The sequence below is a fragment of the Astatotilapia calliptera genome, chromosome 10 (assembly GCF_900246225.1).
Source record: "Astatotilapia calliptera chromosome 10, fAstCal1.2, whole genome shotgun sequence".
Lineage (NCBI taxonomy): Eukaryota > Metazoa > Chordata > Actinopteri > Cichliformes > Cichlidae > Astatotilapia > Astatotilapia calliptera.
In genome coordinates, this window is record NC_039311.1 from 29,289,387 (window position 1) to 29,310,393 (window position 21,007).

The 21,007-nt window shown below is 38.3% G+C and overlaps 1 protein-coding gene across 3 annotated transcripts; it reads left to right on the forward strand.

Annotated features, from left to right (window-relative positions):
* The first annotated feature begins 58 nt into the window (after positions 1-58).
* slc25a14 (solute carrier family 25 member 14) lies at positions 59-19,243 on the forward strand. 3 transcript variants are annotated; one of them, XM_026182065.1, is made up of 9 exons: positions 59-135; positions 842-946; positions 2,284-2,422; positions 5,401-5,495; positions 11,442-11,527; positions 11,757-11,852; positions 12,096-12,220; positions 12,306-12,519; positions 14,605-19,243. In XM_026182065.1, exons 2-9 carry the CDS (start codon positions 883-885, stop codon positions 14,644-14,646), a joined length of 861 nt encoding a protein of 286 aa, XP_026037850.1. In that variant the 5' UTR covers positions 59-135; positions 842-882; the 3' UTR covers positions 14,647-19,243. The 3 variants fall into 3 exon arrangements, with proteins under 3 accessions (XP_026037850.1, XP_026037849.1, XP_026037848.1); XM_026182064.1 differs by having other exon boundaries at positions 72-241; XM_026182063.1 differs by lacking the exon at positions 59-135 and having other exon boundaries at positions 692-946.
* The last annotated feature ends 1,764 nt before the right edge of the window (positions 19,244-21,007 follow it).

Consider the following 21,007-nt stretch of genomic DNA (forward strand, 5'->3'; position numbering starts at 1 on the left):
CGTAACGACATAAATTACACTGCTTGATTACTTTAGTTAGACAAAAGGCGTTTTATTTTGAAAGTGTTAACGGAAATCCTGTTTTTACAAATTCTGCCACAGTTGGCGCTAGCGTAAATGGGAAGCTAACGAAAGGTGAGAAGTTTTCCGCTGGCATTTTATTAAAGTCAATGCATAGTTATTCTCTGACACATGGGAAACCAAGCTGCATAGAAGGTCGCGGACTTTATCTACAGCACAGGTACGTTCAGTTTGACAGTAACTGGTTGCCAGTTGGTAAATTTGCTAACAGACCGGCTAGTAATTTTTTAGAAGTAGCATTTAGCCTAGCAGCAGCCATCTGTTTCGAGGCGGAACGCTGGAAGCAGGTGGGCGATCATCTCTGTAAAAAAAAAGAAAAAAGAAAAAAAAAAGACCATTTTATAAAATGATTAAAACTGTATATATCATCATATGATTTAGATTTCATTAATAAAATAGCTTCTTTGTCATTCTATGACTAGTAGTAATAATAAATAACTTCATTTATTTCTCTTGGCACTGTTGCTATCGGTAACGCATTCCGTGCCCGCCTCTTGCACCCCAGCCAATCAAGACGCCGAAAATGTTATTGACTTTATTATAAGCCAATAGTAGGGTCACAACAAATATGACGGCTCTCCTCACCGCGTTCGATACTGCGGGGCGTCTCTTTCCGGCGCAGTATGCTGGGATGCTGATGCTGAGGCACTTCGTTGATCTGTAGCATCCTCTTTTACCTCAATGTTTGTCGACATGTTGTATTGTCTGAGGTGGCAGCACTGCGTTGACCTCTGTCTGGGTGGTCTTCTTCTATTTTTAGCGGGGCTGCAGCAGGTGGAAGCAGCAGCCGCCGCCACGGAGATGGCCAACTTGAACTGGAAGCCGTTTATCTACGGAGGGATGGCCTCGATTGTCGCAGAATTCGGTACGTGGTGCGCCGCAATATCCACACATTGACCATCAGGTGTATTTTTGGGGTTTTTTTGTATATATTTTTTTGGGAGTCGGGGGTATATGCTTTAATGTAACACGAGTAGAGCGCGTTGTATGCAAATGGTTAACCGCCAGTATTGTAGGAAAATGCATCACTACAGATAACACTGGCTCCAAAAAGGGAAATGGTGCATGTAGCAGAGAAAATGTCAAAGCCATTTGGTGATAATTGTGTTCCCCATTCTGCAATCGCAGGTGTGTGGCATTCACAAAGTTCAGTCCAGATTGTTGAGTGCTGACAAAAGTCTGGTGTTTAGCCTCAGTTTGTGTCTCTCACACAATCATCACATTCAAAATCATATTTAGATTTTTTGCTCCATGCAAAAGCCCATTTAAATCACTCTTCATCAGCTACTCTTTGCTATTTAATCCTATTGTCTACTATTTATATATTTTGTTCCGGTACAGTTGGTGTGGAGCACCTCCAATTTCATTGTACATGTACAGTGACAATAAAGGGCTATTCTATTTTTTTTCCCCCAGAGAACATGAGACAAAATTAAAACATTTCATCTGTTGCTCTATTTAGAGTCTTAAAGAATGAAGAAAAATACATTTCCTGTGTTTAAATACATGTTGCTTAGAATTGGGTTGTAAAACTAATAACACAATGACATTCTAAGAGCAAGTAACCAGTAGCAAGAGCCATGGAGGCATTCAAACTTAAATTTTAACAACACTTTGGCTTTCAGCCCATCATATTCTTTCACTCAAGTGTCTCCATAAAAGTTCAGATTTACTCTCTGCTCGGTTCTGGCAGGGTTAGTCCATTTTACATGGACCTGTTTGTTTATTTTTTTGCAACTGAATGAGAAGTTCTGCAACTAAAAAATACATGCTTCTTTTTAATATAAACAATAAGTAAATGTTTAATTCTGTTGAATAATCTGTGGTTTGAGTGCTGATTAAAGTAACTGTTAATAATAGTTTTGTCATAATCAATATGTAATTTTGAGGCGTTCATTTCAGACTAATCGTTTTTTGTTTGTTTGTTTTTGTTTGTTTTTTTAAACGCCAAAAATAAACTTTCTGGAAGTTATGCTTCTACCACTATCTTTCCTCTTGTAGAACTCATCTATTGACTTCAGTAGAAGATTTCTCTTTTAACATGTTTGATGTTTACTGTATATGATATGAACATAGAGCTACATGATATACATTTGTTTCTGTATTCTGAGTCTTTTTAAAATAATAAAATAAATAAAATAAAATAATAAACCACATAAAATGTGTTTTTAATCCCTATTTATCATTATTTTTCATTCTCAGGCACATTTCCCATTGACCTTACTAAGACCAGACTACAGGTCCAAGGTCAGTCTCAGTACACAGAGGTGCGCTACAGAGGCATGTTCCATGCTCTGTTCAGGATCGGGAAGGAGGAGGGCATTCGGGCGCTCTACTCTGGGTATGGAATATTATCTTTTAGGCCACTCATTTGATCTGCATAACATGTCATAGTTTCACTGTAGAAAGGTTTTCCGTGATGCATCTCTCTAGTTTACATGAATGCTATTGCTTGATCAAGATTAAAAATTCCTGTCTTTGCTTAATACGTTTTTGTTTTCTGACTCAGCTGAGCCTTTGTAGGCTGACTGTGCACATAAGCAGTGTTGGCAAAGAGCCTGTGTTGCTTTACCTAACGGATGTCTTAGCATTTCCTGTATTTTCTGGGCCATTTGATGTACAGAAAAGTCTTAATCAATTTAACTCTGTAGCAACAATGTTAAAAAATCTGGTTTATATCTCTTTGGTGGAATGCCAAAACCTCATTGATTGGCTCCATCATTTCTTATATGTAGGAAAGTCCATTTGTATTTAATATTTTCTCTAATGTTATAAATAATTCTGCTATCTCCCTGTCTACATTGCTTGTGCTGCAGAGAAGCGACTGCCCCCCTCGCCAGTGTTTTTCATTTGAGCTTTACTGAGAGCTAATACACTTTGAAATAAGACTCCGCTGTAAGTTTAAGTGGGGGTTATTTGAATAAAGATTTCCTTAGAATTTCAGTTCTACCAGCTCTTATTTCCAGGGAGTGTGCATACAGTCCCAGGTAAATTATTGTTCCTAGAAGACAGGGAGATCTCATTTTCTTTTCTCTCATTGTGCAGTCAAATAGTCTTACTTGCTACTCACTTCTGATATCATATATGGGTGACACAGGCTGCTGCTGGCTGCTCTGTTAAAGCAGTTTAGTATTCTATTTTAGCTTCATGATATTTTGTGGAAGGGGGGTAGAAGGGAGTCGGGTCACGTATGGTTAGAGTGGTCAGCAGCTTAGGTTGGTTGGGATATGAACCTCAGTAAATATGAATGCACTCCACTGGTTAAAAATAAACTCACCACTGTCAGTGTTTCTCACATTGAAGTTTCAAAGTGTTATTGTCATATGCACAAAATATCTGCATATAACAAAATATTTCCCAACATGTTTCCCTGTACAACTAAATTTTTCCTTTGCTGTCCACAACAGATGCAAAAAATGCTCATATAAAATGGAGAAATAGAATAAGTGATCATTTAAAGGAATAATAAATGTATAAAGACAGCATATGAGAAATATAGTAAAAATATATGATATGCAAAAAAATATAACTATATGAGCTGCAAGGGGTCTGTACACAGGGCTATGCAATAAATGAATTTGAATTTCAGCCTAAACAATATTTGTGCTGCTTCTACTTTGAAATAATTTTCTCTTTTGGCCTTCAACACATCTCTTTCCTTGATTTTTACCCCTTAATAAAAATCCCTGCCATGCTGCAGTATGTTTGGTTTAGTTTATTTAGCTTTTGTTAGGTAAGGTGTAATAAAAGTTTAAGAAAGATGAAGATAAAATATTTTATTTGCCACTTGTACACATGCACGAGGTCCGGGTTCATAGGAAATCTAGTTAAACAACTCTTTTCTTATTCAATAAATCCCTTCCTTTTGAGTGATCGTGATGAATATCTATAGTCTTACTGACCAAAAAAACCCATAATTAAGCAACCCTGTGTTCACATTTGTGACTCCTTTCTTTGCACACATTTTCTTAAATGAGTTATTGAATAACACAGTTAATAAATTCTCCAGTGGAAATATTTGTGAAGTACTTTGTGGCCATAAATACCTGAACAATGTAGTCAGCTGTCTCTCACCCTGTGGATGAACTCCAACTCCACTATCTTGGATTGGAGCTGGTGGAAGGTCAGTAATATCATGGATTGCCAGAGTAGCTAGCTGGCGAGCTGTTAGGGAAACCACAAGGCAGGAAGAATTAATAATATACTTGGGTTGGCTGCCCAAGTAAAGCCTAAAGTCCTCTGAGTTCTCTAAATTATGCCTCCTTGTCTCTTCTGTCCTCTATCCTCCTGCCAGTGACCAGGAAATCGGTCTTTTTCCACCATACTGAAAAATGTTTGAATTCTTAAAATTCGTGTGGAGAGCATAGAGAACAGGCATACAGGGGAAGCTGCTAATCAGACTTTTTGCTCTTGTGTGTATGATTTCACATTTGGTCATGTTGCACCCTTCTCAATTTAACTAAGTCCTAAATGGTACCATGTCATGAGCGCTGTTACATCTGAGATCGTAGCATACATCAGTAGGTGGGCAGTAACAAACCAATTTATGATGAAGCTGCACCACATGCCCTCTTTAACTGAGGCGCAGAGGCAAATATGTTCTCATTCTGTTAAATTCATATTGCCTCCACTCCTCTGCTCACATTTCTCGTGGGTGGAATAAGACACAAGTTGAGGATGTTGCAGTCTGAGAAAAGCAAAAAGTGTGGGAAAGTGTGGGACTCATTCGCTTCTCATTTATCAGCCACACTCATCTTCAGCCCTTTGGTACTCACCTTCTGAAGGAGAAAAGCTGGATGGTTGTTCACCATGTGGTTTTTCTTAACTGTTTGCAATCATCAGAACAAATAGTTTAGAATGTGCCACAGCAACAACTTCATGACAAGTAAAGGCTGATTATTTGAACATGATAAGACACTGTGAATACTCTTTTACGTTTACTGATGTGGGGAGGGGAAAAAATTGAACATTAGTCTGGAGCCTTGATGTGCTCTACAATATGCAGTAATAAAGACTGAACGCAGAGCTGCTACACTTTGTGGGCGGCTGAGCTGAATTCAGCTGACAGCCCCGTGGGGAAAGTAATGCAATCCATTCTGAAAAAGATTTAAAAACAAGCTTCTCTTTGTTTTTAGAGCATTCAGGTGTTTTCAGAGCACTTTCTGTGTAACAGACAATAGCTAGAATTTCACAATCCTTAATAAGGCCGAAATGGTATTGACTTGCATTCATAGCCACGCAAGTAAGTTCTTGATATATATACTCGCTTTAGGAACTGACTTGAATCAAACTTTTTTTTTTTTAATCTTCTCCTCACAGAATTTCCCCGGCTCTTTTGAGACAGGCTTCTTATGGGACAATCAAGATAGGAACCTACAATTCTCTGAAGAGGCTATTTGTCAGTCAGCCAGAAGGTTGGTACCACTATTTCTAACTCTAATATTCTTTTTTTTTTTTTTTTTTTTGTGTCCCTTTACTAAGTTCTCCTTAAAAGGCAAATTTTAGACTGTCTTTAATTCACAGGGTTTCATTAGTTAGTTACACAGAACCCAGCTGAAAACTTGATAGTATTCTCACATTTACTCTAATCAGCTAAACCAGACAACTGGCCAACCATGTAGGTGTTTTAATACGGCATAAAATTTAGAATAACAATTATTCTGTCCTCACAGTAAACTGATACAATGTCCTTTAACATGCATTTGATTTGTAAGATTTTAGTTTGGGCTCAGCCAAAACCAGAGATTACAGTAAGCAAATGCTTTTTAAGCTATCTTGGATCTTCCATAATAAAAACAGAACGGACAGAGAGTCATTTTCTTACATTTGCATTTTAGCTGGTTAACTGATGCTGCTATTCAGAGTCATATCTTTGACCCCTTTAACATATGAAATGGAAAAACTATGTAAAGCATTTTAGTTAATGTGTTAATATAAAGACACTGGGCTGTGCAATAAATAGAACTTTGACTTTTTGGGAGGGGAATAAAAAAGAAAACCCAAGCAGTTATGTGGCACTTTGGTCATCTCTTTACAGCACTGATAGGCAACTCCAGTCCTTGAGGGCCGGTGTCCTGCAGGTTTTAGATGTGTCCTTGATCCAACACAGCTGATTCAAATGGCTAAATTAACTCCTCACCATGTCTTGTAGTTCTCCAGAGGCCTGGTAAGAACTAATCATGTGATTCAGGTGTGTTGACCCAGGGTGATATCTAAAACCTGCAGGACACTGGCCCTCGAGGCCTGGAGTTGCCTACCCCTGCTTTACACAGAGGTGCATTTGTATTGTGACGTCTGTTGTGATTTTTTTTTTTTTCTTTTTCTAAATTTCTCCAAATATCTAAACACCCTCCAAACTGTACTAATGAGAAAGTCTAAAACTACCACTGAAACAATAGAAAACTAAAACTAAACATTTTCAAATAATTAAAAGCTGAACACAGACAAGTAAACTAACTGAAAATAAAGTGAAATAAAAACAAAAAGTCTAAATCTGGGATTGTTGTGGAGGCTAAAAAGCTGAACTGGGTTCTGTTTATGGTGCAGCCCTCCCCTTCTTATGTTACCCACCCCTGCTGTAAAGGGTTTTCTTTTTTGTTGTTGTTGTTGTTGTTGTTTTTTGTTTTGTTTTTTTAAAGGACCATCTTCCATTCAGCATACCCAGTAATGATGACTAAATGGATATTTCGGCTGCTCCTTTTCTACAAGGATTCACCATAACAAGTAGCTCATGGTTTGATCTGGCAGAGTTTTGAGCCCGATGCCCTTTCTGACACCCCTCCAAAGGGGATTTGTGTTTCCAACTGGAATCAAATCACCGTTGGAATACTTGAAGTAATATTGCATTGCATCTTGAGGATCAGTAAGCTTACAAAATGAACTCCAAATGGTTTAAACATACTATGTTATTGGCTTATATAGTACAGGAGAGGAAAGGGATCTGTCACAAAGGTAAAGGCCAAACATAGATGAGGTTGAAATAGAGATGCTCCAGAAAAACTGTTTTTAAACAGACTCCCTTTGCTTATTTTCTGCTCACGCAGGTTCTGTGCTGGACTTTATCAGCACAGTTAAAATGTAGGCAGCTCTGCATATGCACAGCAACAGGGAACCAAGTAAGGCAAAGATAATGTGTTACAACTACACTCATTAAGATGTTTGATCATTTTTTTCCCAGCAACGGCATCATTATTATTGACGATCCTTCTTCGTCGTCGTCTTCTTCGCTAGTATTCACTGTCTGACAATATCTAATTTAGTGGTGCGGGCACGGATGTAACAGAGGTTTGTGGTGTTAGCACTAGAAGCATGATGGAATTAGACAGGAGAAAGGGGAAAAGATTAATATTGCTGTTTATTTATTTATTTTTTAAATGGTAAAAACTCTGCTACACAAAGCGAGCTCTTTACAAGCCTGCCATGATCTTTAAGGCGAACTTTGAAGCTCAGTTAAACAGTCCAGAGTGAATATCAATAAATGTCCTTCTCTAACGGCTCCCTGAGACACAACAGCCATTTCTTCTTTCTTGCCAAGTGTTGAGTTGATCATTAAGATATACTGACATTGAAAAGGAATAGAGCATAACCAAAGCTGCAGTGCACTGATTTACCTCAATTTGACTTAAAGCCAGTATTTTTTTATTTTTTTATTTTTTTTATTACTATGCAAGTCATATTTCTAGGACAGCAAACCAAACAGCAGAATATCAGAGTCATTTAACATTGTAGTGTGGAATAATTAACACAAAATTCGGCTTCTAAAATGCTCTTGGCCTTCGATAAATCTGGGGCTGGTGCAGTTTCATAACTATAAAAGTCTCCATGGCAGGTGAACCAAAAATTGATTGTGCATGACCGTGCTTCTCTTGCTTTTCATTTTTTCATGCTCATTCTTTTTCTTTGTTTGCAATCAATGCTAGTTTTGTGCATCAAACATGAAAAAACCCCTTGCAAATCTTTTCTTCCTTGTTTGGATTGCAAAATATTGGATGTTGTGTTGTCACTTGTTTGAGATTAAGTGGATGAAAAGAGGTTAATGATGTTTGTATGTTTGTTGGAAATGGTTGAAAGTAAAGCAGTTATATGATAATTTGCCCCTGGTAATGAATAAAATACATTCACCTTAGCTGAGCGGATGTCCTTTATTTGTTAAAAATCAAAATCAGCCTTGATAAACACACACTGAGGTCCCAACATTTTACCCAGGTTAAGTTGGACATTTCTTTTTTCCAACATATTTCCTCTGAATAGAGCGACAGTACAACACCTGTGTTGACCCATCTGGAAGTGAGTGAGTTAACATCCCGGCAGTAATTTGCAAGCTAAACAACAGGCAAAGTGCGTCCAGTAAGGAAGGAAGGAAGGGACAGAAAGATGAGTGGGGATGGAAAAGGCAGGAAACTATGAAAGAGGCTGTTTTGATACTGATACTCTGATAAGCTTTTATCCATTTGTCAAACATATATTTGATATTAAGTGTGCACAGCACAAAATTGCATAATTTTTTTTTTTTTTTTTTTTTTGCCAGAAAAGGAAAGTGATGTTGTTTGAGACTGAAATTGGCTTCCTTTTTATATACTGTGGTATGCAAAAGTTTGGGCACCCCTGATAATTTTCATGTTTTTCCTTCATAAATCATTGGTTGTTTGGATCAGCAATTTCATTTAAATATATCATATAGCAGATGAACACAATGAAATTTGAGAAGTGAAATGAAGTTTTTAGGATTTACAGAAAGTGTGCAATAGTTACTTAAACAGAATTAGGCAGGTACATAAATTTGGGCACCCTTATTGTTTTATTCATTTAAATACCTTTAGCAATAATTATTGAAACATAGAATTTATTTGGTAAGCTCATTGACCCTTAACATACATACACAGGTAAATCCAGTCATGACAAATGACTGGATTTAGGGCGGCCAATTGCAAGTTTTTCTCCTCTTTGCATCTTCTCTCGAGAGTGGCTACATGGGAGCCTCAAAACAACTCTCAAAGAGATTGTTCAACATCATGGTTTAGGGGAAGTATACAAAAACTATCTCGGAGATTTCAGCTGTCAGTTTCCACTGTGAGGAACATAGTGAGGAAATGGAAGACCACAATTGTAATTGAGGCTGGAAGTGACAGGTCAAGGAAAATCTTAGATAAGCAGAGGGAAAGGATGGTGAGAACGGTCATAGTCAACCCACACACCAGCTCCAAAGACCTACAACATCATCTTCCTGCAGATGGTGTCACTGTCCATCGTTCAACTATTCAGCGCACTTTGCACAAGGAGATGCTGTATGGGAGACGAATGCAGGAGGAACAAGTACAATGTTCTGGAATGGCCATCTCAGTCCCCAGACCTGAATATTATTGAAAATCTATGGTGTGACTTAAAGCGGGCTGTCCATGCTCTGAAACCATCAAACCTGACTGAACTGGAGATGTTTTGTAAAGACAAAAGGTCCAAAATACCTTCAACCAGAATCCAGACTCTCATTGGAAGCTATAAGAAGTGTTTGGAGGTGTTATTTCTGTAAAAGGAGGATCTACTAAATATTGATGTAATTTTTCTGTTGGGGTGTCCAAATTTATGCACCTGCCTAATTTAGTTTAAGTAACTGTCATCCAAAGACATAAGTGGGAGGGGGGGGGGGGGGGGCACCATCCCAGCCACCTTGGCAATAGTTGTTGTGGTTTGATGCTAAATAACAAAAGTCAGTATAAAATATAATAAAATTGAATTTAGATGGCATTTGTCAGCACACTTGCCAGCTTGTACTTGCACTGACCTTATTTGAGACCACAAATCACAGGGAAATGTGTACATTTCTGTCCTTAATAAGCAACACAGCGATTACACTGTTGTACTGCTAATGTCAGATTTCTATTCCTTGATCCAGTGTAGACACCACATTTGGTTACTACAAATGAGATCAACCATCTGAATGTTTTTAAGCCAGTATGCACAATGTAGATTATAGAAAATATGAGAAAATTAGATAAGCCAAACAATGGTTACGCCTTTGATTTTCTCCTTCTCTCTTCTCTTAAAACTGACTGTGAAGTACTGTGTGCTTGATAAGAGCTCTGAATAGGAATCTGTAATTTCAACTTGGTGCCTTTTAGCATATTTTTAACCTTTCCACCTTCCAGAAATAGCTATCCTAATTTTGTAGCTTTTACTCAAAATTAAGAGAACTTCATTTCAGACAGGCTCTAGTTAAGAGACAGGCTAACAGCTAATGTTTCTTTTTGAGGCTAATAATGATTTCTGTGGAGTTCAAATAATTCCAGTGTATCATTTGCTACTGTTGATACACAATATTCTGTAGTATGCATTTAAAGAGAAAAATAGTCAGAGGTTGGGTAGGTTCTCACCTACTAGCAAAAGATCTTACAAGTTAGTTAGCAACTTGCCATTAAGGTGTCACTTGACTATGCATTGTCTGCTTAGCCGTGTTGCCTACTCCATTCTGCTTTATGTTGTTGTTTTCAGGCCATTTCCTTTTTTTAATTTAAATTTATTTTTGGCAACTTTGGGTTTCGTTTTTTTTTTAGCGCATGCTCAGACTTTAATGGCTAGTACTGTTGGACTGCAAGAAAACTCTCATATCTGTCTAGAAACAGCTGTAAACACTGAACTGTGATAATACCATTTATACATTTTCATGAGGATTATTTTCAGCATTATAAGAAATGTAAAAAAGTGTGAACAACAACATCAACATTTACACTAATGCTGAAATGAGAGAGACTGATATATCAGTTGAGCTCTACTCTTGATTTGTCATTTTTTAAGGATGTAAGATATTTAAAAGGGTTGATTCTTTGATATGTCGATTTTTCTCATTGTGATCAGACGTTGATGTGAGATGTTGAAAGTACAAGGTGCAAAAACAATTGAACTTTTCTTCCTCAACAGATGTTTCAAAACAGGCCCTAAAATAATGCCAATATGTGGGTTTGTTTTTTTTTTGTTAATGTCACAAAAAGTCAACACTTTAAGTTAGTTTGCATTAAAGAAATTGTATTTATATTTTAAACTGTATACACTATACAGTAACTGGATCCTTGCAAAATTAACACTTTGTTCTGTAATCTACAGACATTAAGAAGAATAATAATAATTGTACTGAGTTGTCTCGGTTGCTGTTCTAAATAATTACACTGATGTTTAGACCCAGAGAAGATGCAATAGTGTACCAAAACTGATACACAAAGCAAGAATTAAGTGTTCATAAAATTTACGTTATCTCTAGAAATAACCCTTTAGACATCAATTCATAGTTAATTATAGGATGATCTAGTATTTGCTAGTTTGCTGGTTGGTTTTGGCTCTGCCTTGACTCAATTTGTGTAATTTTGTGACAGATGAGACGATGGTCATCAACGTCTTCTGCGGTGTCGTGTCTGGAGTCCTGTCGTCCTCTTTGGCCAACCCTACAGATGTTCTCAAGGTGACTACTAATGTTGGCAGTAAGCCCTAGGATATTGGAATGTGTGTGCTGTCAATATCAAAGCACTGCTTTATTATTTATTAAACAGCAGTTGTGACACTGATATGCTGAGAAATACTCACTCATGAAACATAATACTAGTAACTTTATAGTTGAACCTTTTTCTGTTTTTAAACCTAATCCATGAGCCAAAAGTTTAGCAACTGTTTTGTGTTTCCATTTGTTTTAGATCAGAATGCAGGCACAGGGCAGCCTGCTCCAAGGCAGCATGATGTCCAACTTCATCAACATCTACCAGACAGAGGGCACCAGAGGGCTGTGGAGAGTGAGTGCTGCATTTCGCTGTATAGCTAGGTCAAGGTGTTTTTGACCATAAAAGTTACAGTAAGGTCTGGTCTAGCTCTTCACGTGATTTCTTTACAAATTAATCTGGTCCAATCTATCCACAGTTTAGCACAAAGCCTAAAAGCAACTTTTCTATGCCCCCAAGGAAAATAGGCACCCATCTTGTTGCACACTGTAAGTGTGTTACGGTCTGATTCATTTTCTCCATCCTTCACGTCTTCAGGGTGTCATCCCCACAGCACAGCGAGCAGCTATTGTTGTCGGAGTGGAACTTCCTGTCTATGACATAACAAAGAAGCACCTCCTTCGTTCCGGCCTCATGGGAGACACTATTTTAGCACATTTCATGTAAGTTTAAACTATTCTTAAAGTCTGTCTTTAGCTGTGCAGTGGCAACAGCTGTAGTTAATCTGCATTCTGTGTTTTTCTGCAGTTCAAGTTTTGCATGTGGCTTGGCGGGGGCACTGGCCTCCAATCCTGTAGATGTGGTCAGAACTCGAATGATGAACCAGCGAGTTTTGTCTGGAAACCCCATTTACAAAGGAACATTGGATGGACTGATGCAGACGTGGAGGAATGAAGGCTTCTTTGCTCTCTACAAGGGATTTTGGCCTAACTGGCTACGACTGGGACCTTGGAACATCATTGTATCCTTTAAAGTAAACAAAACTTGAACTTGGATCATTTCTAGTTCTTAGAAAAATAATTAATTCCATAAAAGACCTGGAATAGGATCAGAAATAGTAAATCTAGATATATAATATGGAAAAAAACTGCTAGTACTTTAAAATTTAGCATTTGGCCATCCCTATTAGACTCGGGCTATATCATGGTGTTATGGTATACCAGGGTAGTTATAAATCCCAGTGGACATGACTTCCAGTTTTTAGGCCTGCCACTTCTTATTTTGTCCATCCATCCATTTTCTTCCACTTATCCGGGGCTGGGTCGCGAGGGCAGCAGCCCAAGCAGAGAAGCCCAGACCTCCCTCTCCATAGTCACCTCCTCCAGCTTATCTGGGGGAACACCCAGGCGTTCCCAGGCCAGCCGAGAGATATAATCTCTCCAGCATGATCTGGGTCTGCCCCGGGGCCTCTTCCCAGTGGGACATGCCTGGAAAACCTCGCCCAGGAGGCATCCTTTTCAGATACCCGAACCACCTCAACTGTCTCCTTTTGATGTGGAGGAGCAGTGGCTCTACTCTGAGCCCCTCCCAAATGGCCGAACTTATCACCCTATCTCTAAGGGAGAGGCCAGCCACCCTTCGGAGGAAGCCCATTTCCGCAGCTTGTGTTCGCGATCTCGTTCTTTCGGTCACTACCCACAGCTCATGACCATAGGTGAGGGGAGGGACGTGGATCGACCGGTAAATTGAGAGCTTCGCTTTTACACTCAGCTCTCTCTTCACCACAACAGACCGGTACAGCGTCCGCATCATTGCAACCGCTACACCAATCCGTCTGTCGATCTCCGGCTCCCTTCTCCCGTCACTCATGAACAAGACCCCTCCAGGTCAGGGACGAGACCCTGACCCGGAGTGGGCACTCCACCCTTTTCCGGCTGAGGACCATGGCCTCAGATTTGGAGGTGCTGATTCTCATTCCCACAACTTCACACTTGGCTGCAAACCGTTCCAAGGCGAGCTGGATGCCATCACCTGATGAAGCCAACAGAACCACATCCTCTGCAAAAAGCAGAGATGAGATCCTGAGACCACTGAAGTGAAAGCCTTCCGCCACTTGCTACACCTAGAAATTCTGTCCATAAAAATTATGAACAGAACCGGAGACAAAGGGCAGCCCTGGCGGAGCCCATCACCCACCAGGAACGAGTCAGACTTATTGCCGGCTATGCGGACCAAGCTCTTGCAACGGTCGTATAAGGACTGAATGGCCCATAGCAATGGGCCAGACACCCCATACTGCCAGAGCACCCTCCACAGGACCCCCCGAGGGACACGGTCGAATGCCTTCTCCAAGTCCACAAAACACATGTAGACCGGTTGGGCAAACTCCCATGCGCCCTCGAGTATCCTCGAGAGGATAAAGAGCTGGTCCAGTGTTCCACGACCAGGACGAAAACTGCATCGCTCCTCCTGTATTCAAGGTTCAAATGTATAGAAAGCTTATTTTATCCTCAACTTAATTAATTTCACTGCCTCCATGTCACATAAATGCCTATGAGTTCTCCTCTCCTCGACCTTTGCATTCCATTACTCCATTAAGCAGAAGGATGATGTCCATCTCAGCCACTGTTCAAAACCAGTGCCCACTCCTATGTATTTTTATTGGATTCATTTTATGCATTTATGAGAATGCATCAGTTTCTTAGAGAACATAATTACACACTAATCAGTTTATATTTATGAGTGAAGTATGTTTCTTTTTGTTTGTTTTGTATTGCTAAATAACTTTTTTTTTTTTTTTTTGTAACGGCTGGCCACTGGCTGTACTTTTAAAGAAAGTCTGGCTCCTTGAACGAAAAATATAAAGAAATTAAAGGAGGCTTGAGACTTTTGCACAGTACAAATTAAATTGACTTGTATGGCAATCAAGTAATGGACTTGGTGAGTTTGTTCAGCCTACCCCATGAACCATCGTAGTGCTGGCAATGATGCTCTCTGTCAGTGTTTTCATTGGTGCAATTTGAATACCAACTTTTTTTGCAAGGTAAATGCATTGAAGTATTTGTATCTGCCAATCCACTGTCTGTTTCCTTAACATACTTCTCAGTTCTTCATCACCTTTGAGCAGCTGAAGAAGCTCCCATTTTAACAAGAGCCGGTAGTGCGACTGTGTGGGTCGGTTGGACTGTGTCAGAGATAAGTGGGGCATGAGCATGGCACCAGGCGATTTGGCAAATCTATATTCACACTCCCTTTGAACGAAAACCAGTTTCATTTCAAGGTTGTTTTTTTTGTTTGTTTGTGGGGTTTTTTTTTTGTTTGTTTGTTTGTTTTTTATTGTTACTGATTCTGTTTTAAAGACTGCTGTGGTTAATGATTTCGCTCACCATTTCACACTCCTCAGGCAGCTAAATGCGTAGTTCTAGCAAAAGAGGGAAAGCTTAGAGGACAATGTGTTTTGTTTTGTTTTTCTCAGCTGATGAGAAATAGATTAGTGTGGATTGCATGACTGGATTTTTAAACTTGGGCTTTCCGAGGACAGAGTGAAAATTTCTAATTATTTGCTCAGGATTCTTAGACACAGCTGATGCACGTACGGAGGAAAAAGGGTGTTAGATTTTAAAAAGAATGTGTAGAAAGCTTTGTTTTAGGGGAAAGATGGTGCATGAAATTTGCTCAGAAAATCTCATTTTAACTGCTGAACAGAGGAATGGCGCGAATGAGTGGTACACGTGACAAAGTGACTGTTACTGGTAGTCACAGTAATAAGAGAGATGAAGGTACAACAGAGTTGACACTGTTACAGAGAGATGATGGCTCTTCCAGTGAGCTTTGTGTTCATCTAAAGGTTTTTGTTATTCATTTGTTCTGTTGTTTTACAGTCAGAAATCTGAACCATCTGAGCCTGTGAAGAGTAAATAGCACATCAGCTCTTATTAAGAAGTACTTGATTCAAAGCAGCAGCCAATCCTTAACAAAAAGGTTGTTTTGTTTATTTTTTTCAGTTCTGTTCACATCCATCTGAATCAGTATTAGGATGTAGTCGGTGGTGGGCAGAGAGCTTGCTGCCACACAAACAAGAGAACAATCAGTACATAGTGTAAATGTATGTACAGACACATTCACACTCAGAGGTGGATGTATTTTACCTGAGGCATGTTCCTGTACATACAAGGCCTTATCGTTCCTCTTTTAACCTCAGTTCCTGTGCCAAATTGCGTCCCGTCCCGAACTTGCACTTGGTCTTTGTAATAAGTCACTGTAGTTGATGTAGATTACTCGGTGACATGTGCACATTTGTAAATCACATTCTCTGAACTCCACCCATGTAAAACAGACCAGACATATTTACATTTATTTTTAACTGCTTGTTTAAATTTTATTTAAAATAAACATTTTTTTCTTCCTCATTTTGTGTCTGGGTGCTGGTCAAATTCAGTTTATTCATTTATTTATTTATTTATTTTTTGCTTAATTTATCAAAATCCTTTAACAGCACTGTTATAGGCAGCCGTGCTCTTTAGGTTATATTTGACTAATATTTCATAAACCAGCACCACGTTGGTCATACTCATCCACATAGCTGTGCCATCTTTCTCTCAAATGCTAAAAAAAAAACCTGATTGGATTTTGTGAATCTGTTTCTTCTTCTAATTGCATCACCCAGTCTCCTCTAGTTTTGATTAAAAGACGCACACGGTGTCCACTGGTACTGAATCATTGCAGCTGCAGAAATGTCTGGATTTTGTTTTTTTGTTTGTTTGTTTTTTTAGGCTGCATTTGCACTACGTACAGTAGTCCTCCTTTCCTGCCCTTTAATTACATGTGCTTAATAATCTGCCCCTGAGAGCGCTTTACTTTGTCTCAGCATCTCAACTCTTCTCTATCATGCTTGCTTGTCTCTTTCAAACACCTTTGGGCAGCACTCTTCCATAGGAGCATTAGGATCATAATTTTATGCATCTTGTAGTTTAATTGGAACAATTTGTTAACTGCGTAACACAATTTTCATAAAGGCAGCTGTTTAAGTGCCCTGCTTAAGCCTGGGTCTCTGTGTACTCTAATGATGCTAATCAAACAAACGGGGCACATGGTACCCACTGAGTTCTCCTTAATTGAGCCTGACTTTAAAATCCTAAGTAAAACAGACAGTCTTCCAGTGTAAATGCTGTCGTCCTGTGCACAGTTTTTAAAGTGACTAATGGTGAATAAAGTTTTCTGAGGAGGAGTTGGTAGGTTTTACCTGTCCTCAAACTGCTGTAGCGTTTAATTTCTTTTCCAGTTTGTGCTCCAGAGTTTGTAGTGAGCCGTTTCACTTTGCGTCTTTGTACGTCTAAGTGTGACGTGCTGCTTTCAGAGGTCACTTTAAAATAGGTTTTCCTGGAGTCCTGGGAGCGTTGTGCTGTTACAGCCTTACACTGTACATCAATCACCTGTTAGAGATGATATTCTGTAATTATATTCTTCCAGTCCTGTTCTGACAGCTCATCACTGCACTGAGTGTACGGAGTACTGATTTTTGCACTTCAGTTTTATTTTTTGTCTGCACACTGGTAATCTGAGTACAAGGTTTAATCCACGGAGTGGGTTAAAGACTCAGGTGGAGATGCAGCTACACAGGGATGTTTTTCATAACATGGGTACATCTGAAAACAAAGATGTGTCTTCAGTTTTGGCTTCAGTCCACACTTAAGTAACAATGCTGCAGTTCTAAGTCTGTTTAATAATTTCTTTTATTAAAAAATATCAGCAGGGAATTCTAGGCAGAAGGAAAAAGTGCAGACCTGCCTGATTTCAAACTTGGGTTTTTGTTTTGTTTGTTAAATTAAATTGTTTTGTTTCCTCCTCAATAACTTCCATTAATATACTGAAGTACTATAAACATATGCTGCAGTATATGTTTATAATGCTTTTCTTGGATGGAAACCTTTGATGTGCAAACAGCATTTTCAGATGTATCCATGTAAATGTGGATAATATTGAACATTTAGTTAATATACAATTGTCTTCGATTCATTCAACATGATACATGTAAACTAATATTTTTTTTAAAATGATGAAATTACTGGAAAACCAAATTGTCATTTGGACTGAAGAACTTTAACTTTAATTCTCTTTGGACAAACCTTTTCAAGCTGTTAACTTGGGTAAAGGATGGTACACAAAAACATAATTATTTATTAAATCTGAGTATAACGGCTACTTTTTGCACATTGTTGTGAATGTAAATGTGATTGTGATACTCGGACAGGTAAATGATGAGGCTTTCTGTCGTGTACTTGTTCAGTTCAGCTCTGTTCATAAATAACAGTTGAAGGTCAGCTCATTTAAATTTACAGAACACGTTTTCATCTCACTCCTTCTAATGTTCTGTAAAACCAGGAGTGCTGACTGACATTCGCTCTCATATTTCATGTTTCCACAAATGTATGTCACAGTGGGGTAATTCACTTACTGCTCAACCTGTTTTTCTGCTTTCCAGTTTCCCCTGTGATATGTCTACAGTTCAGATGATGAATAAACATCATCTGTGTTGCTCATAATAAACATCAGCAACATAGAAATAATCCCTGTAATTCAAAACCCCAGGCTTCAGATTGCTCTAAACAGCAAGTTTCAAGTCTTTTTTTTTTTTTTTTTTTTTTTGGGGGGGGGGGGTGTTCTCCTCAAATTTAAATGAATGATGTCAATCAGGGTGGATACCCCAAATATGGTCATCTTAGGTACAGGGCTCTGGCTGTGACCACAGAGGCCCCACCCACATGCTGCGTGTGTGTCAGGGACAGCCAATTTAGAGGGTTTGATTCAGACACAGGATGAATTGAGGGGCTGAGCAAGTGTCCAGTCTAAGATAAATGGGATCATTTGAAATTGAGAACTGTGTAAATCCACTCTAGTACAGTCCAACGGTAAAACCACGGAGCTGGAAATTCACTGTAATGTTCTGTGAACTGTTCAGCTTTTAAATGTCCAAAGGTTTCTCTTCTTTTCTGATTGTCAAATATTTAGAATCATGATTGTACAGGGTCATTTTATGTTTGAAGATGACATTTCAATTTTTTTATTTTTTTTTATTTTTTATTTTGGCTGATCTTATGTGACAATCTGTAGATTTGTCTATTTATTCGACTGTCTTCAGTTAACCTGAAGTCAAGACATGTTTATTTTATTTGTTTGGGTGATTTTATTTAGACTGTTCAGGTGCTATGTGTCAACCACATTATTTCACATTTTCGGGCCTAGTAATTTTTCCCACCGGTGTGTGCCATGTTGTTATTTATTTTTACTCTTATTAACAAAACTAAAACACTGTTACACTGACTTAACGGCCAATAATTTAGTGTTCAATTTTGAGCATTTGGCATCAATGATCTTTGTGATGCAGGGGAAATGGGTTTTTCTGGACACGTAGTGTATTGTTTTTATTGTTTAGTCATACTTCATGAAAACATGTAATTGAAGGCTGGATTTCATCTATTAAAGGCAATGTTTCTTGTCCTGATGGGTCCGGACACACTTAAATTTCATCATTTTACTGTTTAAAGTAACTTAATTATGAAACTTTGTAACTGCCAAATTTTCGTCTTCTTTTAAAGTCTGAAAGCAGAAGAAAATCTTTATTTTGTAAGTGTTCTCTTCACTCCCACTGATCATTTGCACATTTATTTGTGATTAGCTTGTATCATTGCTGTATAAAGACATCTTTCTTTCTTCTTTCCTTTCTTTCTTTTTTTTTGACAGAATATAAACTCACTGTTCACTTATTATTAAAATATAAGCTGTGATTATTAATTTTGTGTGTTTGTCAGTTGATAAAATCTATTTCATGGATTTTTAAAAAAATTTATGATGAATAAAAATGTATGTAAAAGTAGATGATATAAGTAAATAACAGTAACTTTTTATTAGTATTGGTAAATATCATTTGTTCTCTTGGGGGAGAAAAGTTATGTGCTGTCACATTAATACCACATCTAAGAGTTAAAGATTATATAGAGAGATTTTTTTAGATATTTAAAGTTTTAGGCAGGTGAGGGAAAAATGCTGAAAACAAAGAATGCTTTCAAAAATGGAAGTGTTAATCATTTATTTTCATTAATCAACAAAATGCAGTGAAGGAACAAAAGAGAAATCTACATCAAATCTATATTTGGTGTGACCACCCTTTGCATTCTTCTAGGTACACTTGCACACAGTTTTTGAAGAAACTTGTTTGGTAGATTGTTACAAACATCTTGGAGAACTAAACACAGATCTTCTGTGGATGTAGGCTTCCTTGCATCCTTCTGTCTCTTCATGTAATCCCAGACACACTCGATGATGAGATCAGGGCTCTGTGGGGGCCGTACCATCACTTCCAGTACTTCTTGTTCTTCTTTATGCTGAAGATAGTTCTTAATGGCTTTGGGTGTTTGTTTGGAGTTGTCATCCTACTGCAGAATACATTTGGGGCCAATAAACAATCATTTATATTTCTTAAAGCATTCTTTGTTCACAGCATTTTTTCACACCTTCCTAAAACTTTTGCACATATGAGAAGAGATATTTATATAGCGAGCAAGAGAGCAATATCAAAGGATCAGCAACATGGAAAAGACTAAACCCCAATGGTGATGCACACAACTGTGAAGCTTACTTAGGTCCCCAGTGATACATCTTCAAGGTTCAAGGACTGGATGAGGGATGGGGTAAGTGAAGCAGAAAAAAACTAACAAGGAGACAATCCCTGTTTTATTAGTGAGGTTAAAAGGAAAAGCAAAAATGTGTGTTTGAAGTAGATTGCATGACTATTTGTCATGTTGAAACCTGAAAAAAAAAACCAAACAGATTTCCTTGTTAATAGGATAGTTGACCGATTAATCAGTTTATCAAGAGAATAATTTCCAGGCCTACTTAGAGGAAGGTTTCACTTGCGTGTACAAAAAAAGGATCTGTTTGTTTCACTCATTTTCCCAAAATTGAGGCAACAACCTTGGACCTGTCTGATAAACTGTTTGGAAAACTTACATTGGTATCTCACAGCTGTGTTCCCCGCCTCTGGCTTTCTGTGCACTGTAATGGTTTTTGCCAGGCCTGTGGCACAATTGCTTCGCTCATGTATGAAAAGACATGACGTGGCAGACGTGTTAATTTATCACGTTATTCCTTTCATCTTCATCATATCACCGTATATAGTCAGGTGACAAAATAGGCTGTTCGTGAACGCCAAACAAATGAATAACAAAAATATATGTATTGTTCTTTTTCCTTGCAAGCTACATATTTATTGTATAAAAGTAAATAATCAATTACAAGCATGATTAGAGTCACATTTAAAATACAAAATAGGCTCGATGTAATCACTGACTAACAACTCCAGAGGTAAATATCTTGCTAGGATTATGATGAGCTGCTAGTCTATCATGCATATTTCTAGAATCACTCTAGAAACATGTATGTCTCTGGACTGTGGGAGGAACCACGGAGAACACGTGCAGGTATAGAACATCCAAGCTCCACAGAGAACGGCC

Bases quoted from the DNA above. Each gene is read 5' to 3' on its own strand.
- slc25a14 (XM_026182063.1), top strand. From the start codon at position 763: ATGTTTGTCGACATGTTGTATTGTCTGAGGTGGCAGCACTGCGTTGAC. The intron at 2,423-5,400 runs GTATGGAATATT...TTCTCCTCACAG, and splicing joins ATTCGGGCGCTCTACTCTGG to AATTTCCCCGGCTCTTTTGA. The intron at 11,853-12,095 runs GTGAGTGCTGCA...TCACGTCTTCAG, and splicing joins GCACCAGAGGGCTGTGGAGA to GGTGTCATCCCCACAGCACA.